General features: G+C 47.7%; 1 protein-coding gene across 10 annotated transcripts in view; it reads right to left on the bottom strand.

Moving 5' to 3' along the window:
• The window catches only part of NTRK3 (neurotrophic receptor tyrosine kinase 3), a 381,018-nt gene that overhangs the window by 293,780 nt on the left and 67,131 nt on the right, over nucleotides 1-20,107 (bottom strand). For all 10 annotated transcript variants that reach the window (XM_074398624.1, XM_074398623.1, XM_010346803.3 and 7 more), the window contains 2 exon segments: nucleotides 14,836-14,910; nucleotides 14,042-14,113 (listed from right to left, as the gene is read on the bottom strand). In XM_074398624.1, coding sequence (XP_074254725.1) covers nucleotides 14,042-14,113; nucleotides 14,836-14,910 — 147 coding nt within the window.

Below are 20,107 nucleotides of genomic sequence, written 5' to 3' on the forward strand. Positions count from 1 at the left end.
CCTGGAGAGTATTAATGCATTCATGTCTCAGAAAAGCCCCACAGGACTCCAAGGGCCATTGTGAGTGGATTTGGTAGGACTTTAAAGCACAAAACATCAATGGTTACATGCCAGCCTCAAGGGCAGGGGGAATGATTGTCTCAGGCAATGCATATCCCACAGCAGCCTCTGCTCCTCAGCACCCACCCCCAAGAGTCTGGCAAAAAGACTCAACAACCCGGTATTATCCAGACCCTGAGAACTGATGGCGGGACAAGACATCCCCAGAGCACCCTGTTGGGTACTCAGGTTCTATGTCTGTCCGAGTCCTTTCTCAAAATTGTTCACTCTGTCCTCATAATAACCCTGTGGGGGGATGTGTAGGCAACAGGAGTGGACCCATTTTGTAGATGAGGAAACAGATACAGAGAGGAAGGGGTCACTGTGCACCATGTAAAGAGAACAGGTCTGCATTCCTTCTACGACCCGGAACAACATGCTGACCATCGCCAAGGTAGCACAAGAACCAGGCTGCTTCACCCTCAGGATGTGGGCTCTGGGTCAGGGTCCCGACGGGCCCACTGTAGGATCCCGGAGGATTCCCTGGCCCTCATCACTCTGGAAAGTCAAATGAACCGAGATGACTCCCCTAGGCCCAACCCCAGGCAACTCTGAGAGTCAGCAAAACCTCAGCTTGAGCAAGACAGATACAGTTCCATCCAGCCAGGTCACCCTGTCACAAAGAGAGGCAGGTGGCCCTCAGTGATGCCTCACACCCCAGGTCCTCTAGAGAATTCAACCCATCTGTCTAAGTACACTGGCCTTCCAGATGCAAACGGGATGAGAGTTATCCTGGGTAGAAGCTTCACAATCACCAAAAAAGCCAAAGGCAACCACGATCAAAGAAATGCAGATGTAAACCCTGAGGTGGAGAGGTGACCAGATCCAAGTAGAAACGGCCATCAGAGGAAGAGAGTGGAACTCAGGGTTGAAACGGGCCACCGTGGAGGCTTAAGAACCAGCAAGCCACACCCTAAATCCAGCTCTTAAATCTCCCCACAGGACTGGCTCCAGGTCACTGCACCCTTTTTCCTCTGTCTGTTTCCTCATTGAGAGTAACAGTAATACACTAATAAAGCTCCCTCCCTGGTAACAGCAATACACTGAAGAGCTGGAAAGGGTACGTGTGCATTAGGACTGCCAAAGAAGACGTGGAGAGTCTCTGCTGGGGACTCCAGCCAGATCTCCAGTCCAACTCTGTAACTCCCTCTCCCTTTTAGCTTCTGCTCTCCCCAAATACAGGGGCAGAATCCCAAAGACGCCTCAAACTCAGGGGCTTAGGGCTTGGGCTTCTGAACACCCTTAGTAAAAACCAAGTTTCTAACTAACAGGGTGTGGGGCATGCCATTTACTGAAAACCTACCACGTGGAGCTACTGAGACAGGCCCCTCACCAAAAGCCCTGAGGGGTGGGAATTATTTCCCTGTGTTCTAGGAAGGACACAGCAGCTCAAGTCCTTGGCCAAGAATGTAAAGTGAAAGAGTTAGCAAAGTCAAACCCGGGTTCACAGCGTAGTCTGTCCACCCTCAAAGCGCATGGCGTTTTCCCTTCTTCGTTCTCTCCCTCCCTCGGTCATTCATTCAGTTCGTCATTTGTTCTCCAAATCCAAATTTTATATTGAGAAAAAAGGTTTTAAGGAGACCTAGTCTTTGCCCCCATGGCGCTTACACATCACTGAGAGAGTCATATCGTTCCACAGGCATATTTCAGGCCTTACCTGGACTCCTTAGATGGGATTCCAGGTGCATCTGGGGAGACTCCCATCTGCAGCTTGAATGAAGTTGGCCAGAGGCAGTGCTTGGATTACTCCCTCTGGGAGACCCAATACCCTTTAAATCCAGAACAATCACAATGGCTGCATCACTTAGAAGACCACCCTGGAAAGGCAGAGGCCTCTTGGGCCCAAGGCAAGCTCCAAAAGGCAGAGGGGTTAACCCAAGAAGAAAAGAGACTTCCAAAGATCCATTAAGAGGAAACAAGGCAGACAGAGACGCAAGGCTGTTAGCCTGCTAAGGAATGAAGAGGAACAGAAATTAATGATGACTCCAAAATAGCCAAGAGACTAAACTCATTTCCTAAATCTGTCCTTAACAAGAAAAATGGAGAAAATAGATGTGAACAAATGGGAGGTAATGAAACCTTAGGGAAGAGGAGGGAAAAAGAGAAGAAAATCTACTGAGAATAATCAAGGCGGCAAAATATGAGCACATTGTCTAATCCCCAAGGCTAGGAGACACACAGCTCAGAGGCCAGAATGTTTACTCAGCGCTACGATGACTTTTTAAAAAGCAACCGCTGACAGGGTTACAAGATAATTCTTAAGTTTCAGTCCATGGGATGCTAGAGAGCTGAGCTACCTGAAATCAGAAAGAACACAGTCTTCAAGAAGAGGTTAGGGTTTTCAACTAAGAGAATTGCAAAGTACATATCACAAACATGCAGTGGGTCAGCAGGTGAGGCACACAACCACATTATCTGGCCCCGGGTGGATCAGAATGTGGTCCACAAGCAAACTGAACAGAAAGAAATGATCTGAGGTTGGGGGCATGAGCCATCTCAGAACCACAGGGCATCTGGAGGAGACACACGAGTGGACAAGAAAAAGGAAATTCAATTTAGGAAGCTTACAACCTGCCTCACGAGGGCACAAGGAGCAATTCCTTCACAGGGCCCCAGAAGAGGCAGGCGCCCAGGAGACTCATGGTATGAGGGGACTGGGAACTGACTTTCTTTGGAGACAGCAGATACAAGAGCGGAAACTCAGAAATATCCATTGAAAATCTGGAGCTTGGTGGAGTCTGCGGTGCAAAACACAGTTGGGGTTCAGTAACACATTTGGGGTTCAATAAAAGCAGGAAGGATCCATTTAAAAGGGGACAATGAAGACTCTAGTCACTGTTATCACATGCCATAGGGGCTGGGACACAGGAAGAATGCAGGGACCCAGGCACACCTATAGAAAAAGCATGGCTTGATTGACCCAGGAGGTGTCAGATGTTGAAGTTGCATACACAGGCACAAAATTTCGGGATGTCAGAGTAGACCGAGCCTTGGAACTCATCTAATCTGGTCCACATCCCCACCTTTCCCAATCTGTAACAGGGTGTGTCATCTATAGTCATAATCCTGCCTGAAATGGGCCAAAGATATCGAGGGCTGGTGTAGCCCCATGCTCCCTGGAAATGGGGGAAATAGAAATCTGCCACTCCTGCATCAACATATCACAGCATGATTCATCTCCACCTGCTCAATCATCAGGCTCCATTCTCTATGCTGAATACCCACTCTGTGTAATCATTTGCTAATGACCCCTCTGAGTGCCAGCCACTAAGCTAAGGGGCACTGCCCAATTCACCCAGACCCTGCTAGATGCCAGGGGCAAAGTAGGACATGGTTTCAGACACTCCCTTCATGGTCTCCCATGGGCCTTCCCCTCCCTCTGCCCTTCATTTTGAGGAGTGCTGCTCTGAAGCCTACTGCCTCCCTCTCTTCTCCAGCTGGGTTCCTGAACTGACAACAGCCAAGGTTGACCTGAGTTGGCCTTGGCCGAGAGACGGTAGCGTCGAGGACAGGCGCTGGAGCTCTAGAGGCAAGAACCTGGTATTGGTTTCTGGCTCTGCCGCTTAGTAGGTATGAAACCTTAGGCAAGTCACTCAACCTCTCTGTGCCTCAAATTCCCCTTCTGTAAAATGGGGACAACAGTGGTGTCCACTTGCTAATAGAAGCATGAGGTGACACAGGAAGTGCAGAGAGGAATGCTGGGCTTATAGTCAGGGCTACACTGATGTCACATCCCTGGAACTCACTGCATTGGAATAACTGCCCCCCCCCCCACAGAGCTGAAGTGGGGGAGTACAATGAAGTGAGTAAAACCAAAATAAACAGACAACAGCTTTCCTCTGGCCCTGCCCCTCCGCGGCCCCAGCTGCGTCCCAGATGTAACCTTTCTTCCAGACAGAATTTCCCAGAATGCTATGAGGTCAGCATCGGGCCATTTATAACACTGTCTCATCTTTGAGATGTGAAAACAGATCAAATGGGTTAAACAGCTTATCCGAGGTCACAGCATAAGGCCAAGAGCGAGCCAAAGGGATGTGCAAGATGCGGCCATCTAGCCCTGCTGTAGCCAAACAATACCTCTAATGATTGACAGCCATCCCCAGCAGCCCCTCCTACACTCGTGTGGACCCAAAGCCCAGCATCTTCCCTCCTGGCCACCACCCCGGCACACCACTACATGTAGTCCTGACAGGGAGGTGGGACTAGCCTCCCACATCATTCACTCTGTGAAAATCCTATTCCATGGACAAATTGCTCCATTTCCGAATGCTGTTCCCCCTTGGCAATGGTTTCAGTATACCTGATAGACAAGCTCAATGGCCTGTACCCATGAGCACGTGTCCAAACAGCTCCAGCAGGAAGTCCGGGGGAAACGGCTGTGCACACCCCACGGTAAGCTGCAGCCCTGTGCCATAAGCAGGCTGTCCACAAACCCAAGCCCACCCTCCTCCAGGGCCGGGCCAGCTGTCACCTGCTCCATAAGGCTGCCCAGCCACTCCCACCCATCTCGGGTCAGCAGCCTGCTCAGAGTACTCCAGCACCTTCTCTGCTGCCTCATGCTCAAAGACCCTGGAGAATGTGAGCCGTTTGTACGGTGTGTCAAAGGTGTGAGCTGTGTCACCAACAACCCACAGCCGCTGATGAAGAACGACCACTCGTGTACCATATACTTCCTTATGCTTAAATTAGAAGAGGTTCAAAGCTATCCCTGTAATCATCTCTCTCTCACCTGTGTTGAGACCCTGTCATGAGTAGGAGAGAAAACAGGGTGGCAGCTTAGACACCAAGTTTCACTCGCTCCCAGGAGCCTATCTACTCTGTACACTGATTACAGCCGCTGTCATTTTTGGTTTATCTTTTCTTTCTTCTTCTTTTTTTTAACCACAATAAAAGTTTATTTCTCTCTCACACTACGTGTCCACAGAAGGTCAGCTATGGCTTTGCTCCCATCATCTTCCCAGCAAGACTCTGGCTAATGGAGCAGTCTCCATCTGGAAAGTAATATCCTTTGCCTCGTGGCAGAGGGAAAAGAGACATGGTAGGCCCCACGCAGGCTCTGAAAGCTTCTGCTAAGAACCAACACAGGATAAACATGGGGTGGGGGAGAGAGACAGACAGAGAGAGAGAGAGAGAGACAGAGACAGAGACAGAGACAGAGAGAGACAGAGAGATATGGAGAAGTGAAAGATATACACAATTCAACCACTTAAAGTGTACAATTCAAAAGTTTTTCGTACAGTCACAGAGTTGTCAACCAATTTTAGAATACTGCTGATCGATTTTAGAATGTTTTCATCATGATCAATTTTAGAATCAAACTGATCAATTTTAGAATATCAATTTTAGATGATGATCAACTTTTAGAATATTTTCATCACCTCAAAGGAAAACCCCATATCCAGTATATTCCTAAGTTGTCTTAATCACTGTGGAGATTATAAGCTACGAAGGCATTCTTTTATTCCCATGAGAATATGGCGTGTCATGTGTCACATCTGGAATCGTTTTCTTTTTAATTTTACTTTTGTCATTGGCATATGGTCATTGTACATGGTTTGGGGGTACACAGTGACTATTCAATGCGTATACTGCATAGGAATCAGATCAGGGTAATGAGTATATCCGTCTTCTCAAACATTTAGCATTTCTCTGTGTTGGGGACATTCAACATCCTCCTTCCAGGTATCTGAAACTAGACATTATTGTTAACTATAGTTATCCCACAGTGCTACAGAACACTGTGTCTACAGACATAAGACCCCGAACATGCCCAGTCTCATCTGGAATGGTATTTCCTAAAGGACGTAGGCCTACCAGACGTAAACCATGCATCTCAGTCACCGCATACCTCTCCCCGGGACGTCCTTGGAAAGGGTTCTTAATCCAGAGACTAAGGGAAGTCTGCAAGCCCCTGAACATTTCCGAGAGATGGTATATGTATGTGTGTACTGGCTTTCTATGAGGACAAAGCCCATAGCTTTCGTCTCATTCTCAAAAGATTTTTTTAAAAAACTAGAAGCCCCTGCTCAGGCTCTGTCAAGGCCCCACATTCCCTAAATAAATGGTAAGCTTTAAGGACAGGAACTACATCCTGTCTACTGATAAATCCTCTGCAGCATGAAGCACTTTGGGGGAAAACATAGAAGACTTGATATAAACTTCAATACATACTATCTATTCAGGGGCATACCAAGAGGGTTACTGTGACATTGTCATCTAAAGAATAGCAATGGCAATATCCACTAGCGTATATTGGGTTCTTGTTATGGGCCAGACTTTCTCCTCAATGCTTCATATACATTAACCCATTTAATCTTGCTAACAACTAGATTATCCCCATTTTCCAAAAGAGGAGATTAAGGCACAGATACGTTAAGTCACTTGCCCGCGATATACAGATATATGTGATAAAGCCCAAATTGAGTATCAGGCCATATGGTTCAAGAGCACATACTCCCAACAACTTATCAAAATAACCAAATGAGCGATGAGGGTTGGTTAGAGGCAGGAGGTTTGATGGAAGCTCTGAGAAGGAAGAACCGAATGAGAAGGAAGCTCAAAGAGGAGACCTACCTTCATTGTACATTTTTTATCACATCTCAGCAGGGGGATGCTGCAATATGATTCTATACCCTTTATATTTGTACAGTCCAATAATATAAGTGATTTGCATATAATATTTGCTCATATGTCCCTTCTTTTAAACAGGACTGCAATGGTTTCTGCCACACATAGAAGTCTGAGCCTCTCTGGCTAGACAGGACCGAAGGAAACTAGACAGGATTTACACGATGGGAAGAATGCCGCATGAAGCACACCAGGGCCCGGGTTCTAGTCCTGGCTCAGCTCTTAGCTATGGGATCTTGGTCAGAATTCTTCTCCATTCAAGCCATTCCTCCCATCATCCAGAAAATGATCAAGTCAGACTAGAGTCACTCGTATGCACAACAAATCGCTTCCAATCACTTGGCATATGACAGGCGTTGTTCTAGGCACTGGAGATACAGCAGGGAAAAGTTCACACTCTACAGAAGTTTACATTCCAGTGCAGGCGATAGAGTATCAAGTCTTAAACAAATAGCTGAATGAGATGCTTGCAGATGATCCACAGTAATAAAGACAAAGGAAATGATTAAGCCACATGACAGAATAAAAAGTGATACACTTGTAAGGAGAAGAAAGGCCACAAAGTTTGAGCAGTCAGAGGAGACCTTGCTAAGAAAGTATCATTTGAATGAATGATGAGAAGGGGCTAGCCATGCCAAGATCCGGGGCAGGGTATTTTTCCGGGTCAGATGGGTCAACAGGGACCAAACTCCAATGTGGGCATGAACTTGGCACATTTAAGGGACTGAAAAGGTTTGTAAGGTTACAGCAGAGCGAACAAAGAGAAAAGTGCAAGGCAATTAGAGAGGGAGGTAGAAACGATATCCACATGAGTCCTGTGGCCGTCGAAAGGGGCTTAGCTGTTATTCTAGGTAACGCAAGAAGTAATTGGAGGGCTTTAAGCAGCTGAGTGGCAGGATCGGATTTATGTGTTTAAAATATCACTCTGGCAACTGTGTTGATGATGAAATGTAGCAGACAAAAGTGGAGGCATGAAAAAACCTAAGTTAGAAGGCTACTGTCACAGTGTGCCAGAGAAGGGGATGGTGACTTGGACCAAGACAATAGATACGAGGATGGAAGGCGGAGGAAAGCAGATGGACCCAAAACGTTTCAGGAATTTATTAAACTGAATGTCAGAAGAAGCGGGTGGGCAAGTCAAGGAAGGCGAAGCATCAAGAATGTCTCCCAAGGTTTTGGCCTGAGCAATCTGATGGATGGTATCACTTACAAAAACAAGCAGCACTGAGGAAAAAGAGGCTTGGAGGGAGGGAGGGGTTGGTATGAAATCAGGAATCCCGTCCTGGCCAAGTGAAGCTTGACGCGTGACTCAGGCACACAAGTAGGCAGTTTGATAGAGGAAGCTAAAGGGCAAGGATAGGAATACGAATTTGGGAGCTGGTTCTAAGGACCCTTCCAGCTTTAACTATCGATGATTCTACAAAATTGAAGACCAACATGGAGGGAGGAAGTCTTTAATCATACAAAAAAGATATATTGAGTCGTTCACAGTGCATGGTTGTAAGCACTTTCCAGGCGTTGTCTTACTTAAGGCTAAGAACGATTCTATGAAACAGGAACTCTTACTTTACTCTCAAAGCTCAGAGAAGTTCAATAGCTTGCCTAAGGTCAACAGCAGGAAGTGGAAGATCCAGGATTTGAACCCAGGTCTTTCTATCTTCAAAGCCCATGCTCCTTATTGTCAGCTATCCAGTGTTTCATGGCTAAGGCATCCACAAAAAAAACAAAAGGAGGAGGATACTTGTGGAGATGCAGTGAGGAGACCAGTGTGCCAGTTCCCAGTCTGGAACTTGGAGAAAAGTCTCAGTGCAGAGGAAAGGGGGCAGGCAGAAATGTGAAATTTTACCGAGATAGTATCTACACATCATCTTGAAACTCAGAATCTGGGGTTATATCAAGGAGAAAGAACACTGAGACATCTGTAATACATAATAAATCAATCTCACCATTTTTCACCCCAATAATCTCAAGAGAAATGTATTACCTATGCAGTCAGTGTCCTCAAAGGGTAGGGACCCTGATCACCTCTTTTCCGATTCACCCAGCATATGTTGACTTCCTCTCCTTACAAATATAACACCGTTGATACAATCACGCTCACATCAGCACATTCTCCATCTTCCACCCAACTCTGGCAGCTGATTCTTGCAGCTACAGATTGAGTGCACATTGCTTCCAAAAGGAAAAATAACAGTCCAGCACCAGAGCTTTCTGGAAGAGAGCAAGAAATGGAACCCAAGAGAGGTCCCACCACAATCAACTCTAAGGGATTAAATAAATTCTTTCGGCTGGCTGGAATCTCACGTTAAATATTCTTGGAAATAAGTAGGCCATAGTCTAATGCTAAGAAATCTTTCATAATAAAGATATTCAGGTTGTAACATAACTGTCATTATAGGATTTGACCTGAATAAGAAGGGAAACTAAACAGAGCTTTCTCAACAGAGCTCTTTGAGGATGGATCGAGCTGAATCCCCAGGGGGAAAGAGCAGCTCTTTCATAGAACTTTAAAGATGCCCACCCCTCCTATAAGAAGTTCTTGCTGTGAAAACCAGAGAGACAAAACGCTCCTGGGATGTAAAGAAGTACACGGACTTCAGATTCAAAGGATTTAGAGTCCACATCCTGATTGTTCCACTAACTTACTGCGTAACCTCAGGAGAACTGTTATGACTTCTGAGCTTCAATGTTTGCATCTAGGAAATGGGGAGAGAGGAGCCCTAACTTACAGTTACTGTGAGGAGTGAGCTCATAGTTGCAAATGCACCAGGCACAGTCCTTGGCACACATGAAGTTCTCAACCAGTGTTAACTTTTCCTTCTTCTTTACTGATACCAGCATGCTTTTATATTAAATGTGTCTATTTAATGAGGTTTATTTCTCAGTATGTAATGCTGTTTCCCTTACAGTTCTCTTTTCATATGACAGTATTATATGGATTCAGTTATTGATGGCTTTATAATATGGTCAGACAGACCTTTTTCCCAACCCCACTCCCTGCCCACTGTTCTTTTTACTGCCTTTCTTGGCTATTCTCAGCCTCTGAAGTTTGTGATAATTTAATCCTATGAGGGGTTAAAATTACATTAAATTTACTTATTTGGGGAAGTTTGACTCATGATACTGTCTTCCCATCTAAGAACCTCCTATCATTGTCTGTTTGGATCTTAATTTTTTTTTTGATACTAGCATTTTTATGTGGTTTTCTAAACATAGCAATGATTAGTAAAACTTAGTAACTTTTCAAATTACTTCTGTGAAAAGACATTGCCTCTTCTGACCCATGGGGTATAGTGGGAAGATTCCTGAAAAGAGAATCAGAGGACTTAGGTGCACTGCTACTTTTGCTGCTTACAGGTCAGACCCTCTCCGGGCCTATCGCCTGTGCTGGAAAATAAAGCTGCCTACCATACCCCTGCCCCGAGGACAGTCATGAGATGATGTATTGAAAAGCACTTTGAAAGCCACGAAGAGCTCTACAGATGAAAGGAAGTACCATTGTTTGAGCGCAGCTCATAGACGGACATCTACATTCTTCAGGTATGGGGATCCCAGACTGTACAATCTAGTCTGGGTGAGCCATGCCACAGAAAACACGCCCCATAAAGGGAAAGAGGGGCCGGCTGCAGAGGCAGAGCTCAGAGGCCTCACAGGGCTCCGAGAACAACCCAGGTTCAATAATGCTGGTGGACGTGATCTCAACTCAGGTGAAAATAAAGAAAGTGGTCAGCTCATCAGTTGCAATTGCTTAGGTCCTCTCTGAGACTGACAGCGTCTACAGAGAGGTCTACATACAGTCTAGAGCAAGGGGGGATAAATGGAGAGAATAAAGAACTTATCCGGATTTATTCATCAGTGTACAGTAACGAAAGACACTGCAGAATGTGAGTATTCCAGTCACCAGAGAGGTGGGCTCCACTGGGGACAGAAATTCAACTTTTCCAGGACAAAGAAGTGGTCAGAATACCTGTCAAGGTCATCTAACCCCTTCTCTCTGACTCCATCATCACCACCAGCAATAACAACAATAATTACTAACACTACTAGCAACTGTCCTCTCTGAACGCTCACTGCCTGCTGTACACCGGGCTGAGAGCTGTATGTGCCTCTTATTGTTAATCTTGACCACATCCCATCCCTAGAACTGACGCTAACACGAGGCCCACTTTTCAGATTAGCACATAGCTATTCCAACTGTCAATCTCAGAAATCCTTATCCTTAAAAACGCCTTAATCCAAAGTCCTCAAGATCAGAGAAGGGATACGAGGGTGGAGGGTATTCCCATCTCTCAAAAAAGGGTTTCCCTTGATGTATATTTGTCCGTGTCTCCTTTTCCACATTCTACGAAAGGTAGAGAAAACTGAAGCAATCAAGAGGAGATGATCAGTCACTCACAAACCAGAAGTAGGGCCCCAGGGTCCCAATCTCCAGCTCACTTTGTAGCAGACAAGATGACCAACATTTTGTCCATTCATTTTCTGGCATGAGGAAGAATTACACTGATTAACGCACCAGTAGCTTAGGGGCGGGAGACAGTTCAACCAATCAGAACAACTTGGACAATTTGACATCAGTACTGGGGCAATGATATCACTTCCTACTTCTAATTTTATGCAGAGGAGAGAAGAAAAGACTTCTCAGCCATCGCCCAAGGGAAAAAAAAAAAAAAAAAGCCGCCAAGCCAGGGATCGGCAATTAGTGTTGGAGTAAGTGATCATCTTGTGATTGCTCAGCTGGGGCCAGAAGACTTGTAAATGCATTTAGAGGACAGAAATAGATGTTGTGAGACATCAGAGAAACCTGGCCCATTTGCCAGGAGAAAATGTCCCAAAGCTGCCGGGAAATTTATTCAATTGGGATTTGATGTGTGTCTTCACAAATAAGAAAAGTTATTAAATAAAACCCGTGGATAAAGCCAGTACCTATGCCTCGTTCTACTGACTCATTTCTCTGTGACCCCCAGGCTCCTCTGGGTGCCTCACTGTGCCTATCAGAGCCACTTGACTGGGTGCTTTCTTGAATTCGGTTGAGCACCCTGACGTGCCCCTAATGCATAGCCAGTCTCAAGCCAGGGGTGAACTAATGGTCATCCATCCATTCTTCTTGGTGATCCCCTGTAGCCAATAGCAAGTAGTTTGGCACGAGCTGGCCTTTGTGTTCAGGAGAAAACAGGGCCCAAGGTCATGGGCAGGTTCATGGTATCCTTGGGTCCTACTCCAAGCAGGTCCTCCTACCCACAAAGCCCTGGAAATCTTGCCAACCTCCGCCAGCCTCTATCGCTGCCACCGCTCAGCTGACCCCACATCATCCCAAAAGAGACACTGGATCACAGCCCTCTTCCAGGATCCTCAAGAGCAAGCCAAAGACATGCTCTGGCACAGCAGCCCAGGATGCAACCCTGCTCCCACTCCTGAGCCTGTAGAAACCTGCTGGGTCCCAAAGCCTCTCCATCTCCCTAAAAGCTGCAGGGACCCCCTACCCTAGAAGGCTCTGGGGCCTGAGCACCCAGCCCCTGTTCTCAAAGAGAACAGGGTTTCTCCCCCATGGACAGCGTCCTCCCCCAAATCTGACCTCGTACCACAAGCTGGCACTCTATGTGGCACATTCTGCTCATGGAAGTAGTTTCGTTTGGCCATGGAGTTGAAGGGTCTTGTTTTTAGTTGGCAGCATTTAAAACTTGAGTGGTTTGATGGAATCTCCAAGTCTTCTGGAAACAAGTCTGACCAGGCCCCACCTCCACGGGGCAGCAGTCAGCTGGAACTGATTCCTCTGGTTGCATCTTTGAAGGGGACACGTCGCCCCACCTGGTCCACCATGGGCATTTGACTTTGTGACCTTTGTATGAATTGGTACGAAAAGGAAGACTTCTCAGATATCCAAAGCATTTGGGATGTTTTACATTAAAACTCAAACCCCCAATAAAATAAACACCTGGAACATCCGGTCCCAGGCCCTCCTCTGGTCCCAGCTATGCCTCCAGCTGCAAAGAACACACATCAGGAGACTCTCACCAAAGAGGCTACCCTGGGGCAGGGGGCAACAGGCAAATTAGACAGTTGAAAGGGAGGTCTCGGTCCTCTGGAGCTGATACATCTGGCCCTGAGCAGTGGCCATAGAATCTGCTATTTCCAGAGGGAGAAAAGCAGGTTCCACACAAAGCAGAGGTGACCATACTGATAAACAAATATTTATCAAGCACGCACGATGCGCTTGGGAAAACACAGAGCCCAGGGGCAAGGTCAGGACCCCCCAGAAGAGCAAAAACAACTCCACCAGGATTCACCATCATCTCTTTCCCCTCGTCCCTTACCCTCCGCTTCCCACAGCTCTCCTGCATGCTCTACCCCTGCAGGTTTGATTTCTCTCCAACCCAGCTGCCCTTCCTTACCAAATGCAAAGTGCTCAGTCAGTGAAACTTTTAAGTAGCCACAGGAAAGACTAGCCCCAGGCACACCACTTCTCCACTTTCCCCCAAAAGGCCGCAGACCCCTCCCCACCTGGTTCCTGCAGAGCCTCTGCTCTTAGAAAACACACCCAGTGGATGTCCAAGATGGCCACTATTCTCGGAGTTGACCCAGACAACGAATACCTCTCTATGAGTGCAGCGGATTAGCACTGCCCCTAATCACTCACCCCAGGCTTCCCTTCACGCCCACCTTCTCCCCAGGAAATGGCAATCCTCAATTGAATCCCAAAGTCTATCAGCACAGAACTAGGCTGAGAGAGGAAGCATCAACTCTTGTGATTCTAGCCCCACTGAAGAAAGGGGAGAGACAGGATGAAGGAGCCACAGCCAGGACCCCCGGCCCATAACCATCTGACCTCCAGCTTGTCCCAAAGCTGTGTGACCTTAGACAGGTGTCTCCACTTCTCTGAGCTTTTCCCCCATTGAACCCAGAATCTATTTAGGCGTAACACTGGCTATTGGCCATGCTTCCTTTCTTCTTCCAACCCCCAATCCTAACACACATATACGCACTCTTACGGGCCTACTTGTGGTCTTAGAAGTGTAGCATTCACATTACATCTGGGTGGAATTCCCTATCATTTAGATTCCCGAGTTTTATCATGATAGTGAACTAACTTGGGTGTCAGGAGACAGACTCTCCCTCTAAGCCCTTTTGACAGGAAGCTTAGAGATGATCAAATTCAAAGTAATCCTTTTAAGAGGCAAAATTGGAGGCCCAAGAAAGTTCAAAAGTTGCCCAAGAGCCCCTGGAGGCAAAGCCAGATCTAGACCTCAGGTCTGTGGCTTCACTGCCCTCAGAGTCCCTGCCATGTGCCCCCCCATCCCGGCAGCCCAGCTCTACTCACATATAACGCAAGTGGGGGTTCTTGGCAAAGGCTCTGGGCTGAATGCTCCGAAGTCCTGAGTTCTTGATGGTCCTAGACAGACAGAGAGAGAGAGATTCAGCAGAGCTCAAGTGGCAGAGGGATGTCTTTTCTGGGCTGAGGCTGGGAGAGGGTGAGGCCGAGGCTGGCCCTGCAGCTGCCCTGCGGGTCATCTGCACCTCTTCATTGCCACTTATCACTGGTGGCCTTCTGGGGGTGCTCAGTGGAAGCATCTGGGCTCACACGCCCGAGGGCCCTGTGTGAGGCTGGAATGTCAGGGGTACTGGTGGCTGCCCTCTACCCCTCCTGGCCAGTGGGTAAGGACCAGGGCCTCTGCTGGTCCAGCAGCTCTCTTTGTTCCTGTCCCTCTCCCCACTCCAGGTCCCCACAGTCTCTAACACTGACATCCAAGGGAGGAGGTAGCTGGGAAATCTCATACTCCAGGGGGCTCATCAGTCAAGCATAAGGCTGGGGAAAGGACACTTGCCCACCGTGCCTGGGTCCCCGGCCTGCCTCAAAACGCTGCCTTCAAGATGGGACTTCACGCAACCCCCTTGCCTCTCTAGACTAGGAAAACGTGAAGGAGTGTGAAGAGATGGCCTTTGAAGCCTCTGGTGTCTCCTAAGTGTATGTTGCCAACTCTACCGAAAGAGGACTCATGGAGGGAAATCGCAGATGGCAGCCTCGCTGTGCCCCTCACTCCACCCCAGAAGGCAGACCAGGTGGCACCCACCCCTTCCACAGGGAAAGGCCTTTCTGTGGCCGGGTGCACTCACAGCTTTTGGAGTCCGGTGTAGAGCTCCATGTCCACGGCGTTGAGCGTGTGGAGACTGCGCCAGTTCTCTATGTGTCTGCAGGGGAGGAGGAAAGGTCAGGGTCAGCCAGAGGCAACAGGAATGAGGCTGGCTTTGGAGCCACAGAGACCTGGGCTTGAATCCTAGATGAGCTCATTGAGAGCCAGGCCTTTTGCCAACTCACTGTCTCTGAGCCTCAGTTTCTTCTTCTGCATGCTGGGGTTCACACTGTCTGCCTTGATGGGGTTGGTGCAAGAATTAACTGAATTCACTGGTTCCAAGTGCCTGGCCCATGGATTGCACTGAATGTCTCCCAGTCAGTTCAAAAAAGACGCAATTTAAAGACGTGAAGTTCAATCTCCCTGCTTGCCTTCCTCGCTCAGTTTTCCTCTGTTCCCTTTCTTTCTTTTTCCTATTCAGAATTTCCTAAGAACTGGCCCTTGTTTTCCTTAGTTCTTACCCATAAAGACAAATGACGTGGCTTTATAAACGGAGGGGGTGGCTGGCCAGTGGGCGGAGCCAAGGACGGACTCACACCTACTTCCAGCATCACCAGGGTCCAGACCAGACGTCCCCAAACTACGGCCCGCGGGCCGCATGCGGCTCCCTGAAGCCATTTATCTGCCCCCCCTGCCGCACTTCAGGAAGGGGCACCTCTTTCATTGGTGGTCAGTGAGAGGAGCACAGTACGTGGCGGCCCTCCAACGGTCTGAGGGACAGTGAACTGGCCCCCCGTGTAAAAAGTTTGGGGACACCTGGTCTAGACCCTGGAAGGCCCCTGTGGGTGACCACAGCTCAATCCCTCCTGGAGCTCAAGAAAACCAATGGCTTGATTTGATGGAGCTGACTCCAGAGAATGGGGGCCACCTAAGGATCCCGGAGGCACTAGGGTGTCATGGAAAGAATGGGAGCCTGGCAGTTGAGGACACAAACTCTAGCTTCATTCAAGACTTCAGGACCCAGTGACTCTGAGCCAGTCTTTCCATCTCTCTGGGTCTCCCATGTCTTCATTTGTAAAAGAGGAGAGTTATACTGAATCAGCAGTTTCTCCCCTTTCCATCGCAAAGATCTCCCTTTAGAACTTCGCCCCAAGAGATCCCACATTTAAGGAGGTGTATGTCTAGCAAGCACACTACATCTATTAAGCACTAATTAATTCATCTTCTTGGATTTATTAATCAGAGATATATAAATCACTGTTAACAGAGCTTCTTATCAACGGACACAAACCCATGCTAACTCATTCAGTGCATAAATTCCAGCTCAAAGCAAAGAAACTCACATTCTATTGACATGAGGTGGTTTGTCATGGGTATGGATGTGATTTCTGGGTTTATCCTTTCTCTATTGACCAAATACCAGAAACAAACATCCTTCATTACTGCTTTTGGGGTTCCTAGGTTGAGCACCATTAGGCTATTTTCAAGGCCCTTGCAGCTCTAAAGGTGTATGAAAGATGCTCATTCATACACACCTGTGATCCCAAGGAGCACCAAAGGATCTTGGGAAAAGGCCTTCCACTGCTCACCCCATCCTCCTAGGATTTTATTCTGCTCAGTGGCCATGAAGTCTGAGTACCAATTTAGTGAAGAGTGCAGAGAGGTGACAGCTCATCCTGGGACAGAACTTGCCCAGGCACACTCTGGCCAGGAAAGTGACAGCCACCTTCCCCAGACATCTCCTCCCCAACACCAACACACCCGCAGCTCTGCCATCTGCCACTAAGTGGAGTCAGAGCCAGCAAGGCAGCAGGACGATGGCTGCCAGGGCCTCTGGAAGCATTTCAGAGCCACACGGTGACAAGGTATGCTGAGAACCTGTTTTGTACCACATTCTCTCAAAGTCCCTGCTGAGCAACCAGAGACACTGGCATCTGCCGGGGACATGGCCCAGGTGGCCAGGTTGGTGTTGGATTCTGACGCCAAAATCTTCTCCCTGGAAGCCTTATAGCCCCAGGGCAGTTTGGGTGGTCTGGTCCCACTGTGGCAGGGAACCTGCCAACATTTCAGATGAAAAGAATGCCCCAGAGGAGTCGAACTTTCGGTGAAACCAGGTTGCCCAGTATATTCCCGGGGCTTTGTAAATTACCAAGTAGATCACCATGACTGTACAGACCATTCATGGGAGCCCAGCTTCCTCCAAGGATCTGCTCCCAACAAGCGACTTTGATCAAATTGTTTAAATCAATGAAATCATTTTTTTCAGCCCACCTTAGAATTCCATAAATGTGTTGTTACGGTTGTCAGTCATTACCATGTTCTAAAGCCTTACCCTTCTGATCCCTCGTGGCTTATGCCCACAATTGACCCTTCCCTGACTTAGGCACACGCTGAGATGTGGCAGAGAAATGAACGAACTCCTTGATCCAAAGAGTCCTCTGATAAGCAGAATAATGCCCCCCCGCAACCTCCTCCATTGGGTAGCTCTGAGTTTTCCTAAATCAGGGAATAGCATTTTTATAGCCACAGTGCAGCAGTGTAGGTGGGTGTCAGGGTTCCACACTAGTTGCACCAAGCTACACCCCACTGCCTGCTTTCCTGCAGCCCCAGAGCTAAAAATAGAATTTACATTTTTAAAAATCAAAAGAATTATATTTTGTAGCACATGAGAACTACACAAAATTCCAATTTCCATGTTCATACCCGTTCATTTTCTGTTATCTATAGCTAACTTCAAGCTACAATGACAGAGCTGAATAGTTGCTCCAGAGGCCATGTGGCCTGCAAAGCCTGAAATATTTACTCTCTGGCCCTGTATGGAAAACAGCTGCTGACTCCTGCCCTAGAAGCTGATAGTCAGGATGCATATCCTGGCCCCATCAGTACTCCTATCTACATGACCCTGTCCAGGTTACTTCTTCCGTCTGTGTCTCAGTTTTCTCATCTATTAAATGGGGACAATAAAATAACTGCGTCCTAAGAATGATGTGAAGATCAAAAGACTACAGTTAAAAAAAAACAAAAAACAAAACCCTTTGCAGTGTGAAGTACATGTAAGTCCTCCGGCAGAGCTGGCTGTGCTGATTACTTTCCTCCCATGCCTTACAGAAACTGAGCAGTCTTGTTCTCAGTTTTCAAGCTAAAAATGGCATCAGGCTTCTGCTGGAAGTTGTCATTTCTCAGCAATCATTGATAAAAACCCCATGTGGCGGAGTGTGGAGGGGTAAGAAACCTGTCATTCATGACCTCCAGGAAAAACTGTTTCCGCAGGAGTTTATACACAGGTTCAAGGAATGCATAGATGCCACGTCAGAGCAAGTTCCAAGGAAGAGCAAGAGGATGAAGGTGAGGCCCTGGCATTTCTGGATGGCATCAGCTGGGTGGCTGCCAAGTTTGCCTATGACTCACTACTTGGTACCCAACCAGGAGGGTCAGGGTTGTGACTCTGCTGGCTGGTGTGTGTGTGCTATCAGGGATACCACCATCTTCAGTGAAAAAGGTGGGCTCTAAAAAATATATTAAAAAAATAAAAGAGCAGGTTCGGTTTGCTTTTGTTAATGGTAAGCGAGCACCTCAACCTAGCACAGTTACACATGGCTTCTCCTTTTTAGTGTTTTTCTGGGCTGTCCAGGTTGTTTTCATTGAGTATTGTGTCAACATTTGAAAATAAATCAATACCATCTGCAATCCCAGCACTTTGGGAGGCTGAGGTGGGTGGATCATTTGAGGTCAAGAGTTGGAGACCAGCCTGGCCAATATGGGGAAACTCCATCTCTACTAAAAATATACAAATTAGCCAGGCGTGGTGGCATGTGCTTGTATTTCCAGTTACTCAGGAGGCTGAGGCAGGAGAAGTGCTTGAACCCAGGAGGCAGAGGCTGTAGTGAGCTGAGATTATGCCACTGCACTCCAGCCTGGGTGACACAGTGAGACTCCATCTCAAAAAAAAAAAAAAAAAAAAAAATCAATACCTATTCATTTCTAGAGGAAGGCCAGGCACCTAAACCCTGTGCGGGCCAGTGACTGGTTGCCCTGTTCCAGGACCATAGGCTGGACCAGCTCATCCCTGTCCGGAAACCTTACAAACCCACTCCCGCTGTGCCGGAAAAGAATTTGGAGCAATGCCCAGGGAACTATGCAATTCTGCAAAGTGCACGGTGGTGGCCCCCACAGGAACCTGCAGCCCTGCTCTCAATCTGGGTGTCCCTGCTTCAACCGGAAACAGAGAGTGGAAGGAGGAGAAAGAGGGCAAAGGGGCAGCACATCAGCTGACCATTCCTACTTAAAACAAATTACCTCTGCTTTAGTCTCCTCATACAGTGGTTTTCAAAGGGAGGTAATTTTGCCCCCCAGCAGACATTTGATGGTATCTGGACACATTTTTGGTTGCCACAGCTGGAGAAAGAGAGTAACGATGGCTTTCAGTGGGTAGAGATTAGAGATGCTGCTGAATATCCCACAATGCACCGGGCAGCCCCCACCACTAAGAATCATCAGCCCCAAATGCCCACAGCACCAGGATCGAAAAACCCTACTTTATTATACAAAGCTTCTGCCTACCAGGGCTATTAAAGCAAGGGTCTCACAGGTTAAAACAACATCAATTTTGAAGATGACTGCTTTGCAGCAGACACTACCAGGCCTCAGGCCAATACAAAAAGTCTGTCTCTAGGTTCCTGAGTCCAGATGAGAGAAAAAAGTGGCAAGCCACAGCTCCCAGGACCCTCTCAAGTCACAGGCACTTCTTGAGAGGAGACGAGCGGTGTGTGTGCTGGCCTGCTGGACCATGGCCCAACCCCGGCTACACATTCCAGAAGCAATAGTGGTACCCTTCTCATCATCGCTGGCTGGAACCCGCTGGCTAAGAGCCTTTTCTCTCCACTCAAAGTTCCTCTCCTGGATTTCTCATGCCTCTTCATTCCATAGAAATGTGAAATGCTCCATTCAGAAAATCTGCTCAGGGCCCTTCTCCCACCCTCCCACCACTGCCCTTCCATTCCACAGAACCACTGCTCTGCCAAGAGCTAGTGGGCACCACTTTTCCAGAGAGGAGGAAGCAGCAGAGCATCAAATATGATGACATGGACCTCCAGAGCCAGAGTCGGGCTTAGGGCAGAAACACACAAACTTCAGTGAGGTCAAGGTAGACCTCTGGGATCAAGATCTCATGATGCTGTCAGGTGGGCTTGGAAGGGGAAATAGAGTCAGCGCATGGCTCTCCAGAAATACTAGAAAATCAATCTGAAATATAGCCCCTCTCGGTGACTCACAACAGCAACACCAGGTCCCAGAGACCCAGGACCACAGAGAGCTGC

This window comes from Saimiri boliviensis, chromosome 5, assembly GCF_048565385.1.
Source record: "Saimiri boliviensis isolate mSaiBol1 chromosome 5, mSaiBol1.pri, whole genome shotgun sequence".
Taxonomy (NCBI): Eukaryota; Metazoa; Chordata; class Mammalia; order Primates; family Cebidae; genus Saimiri; species Saimiri boliviensis.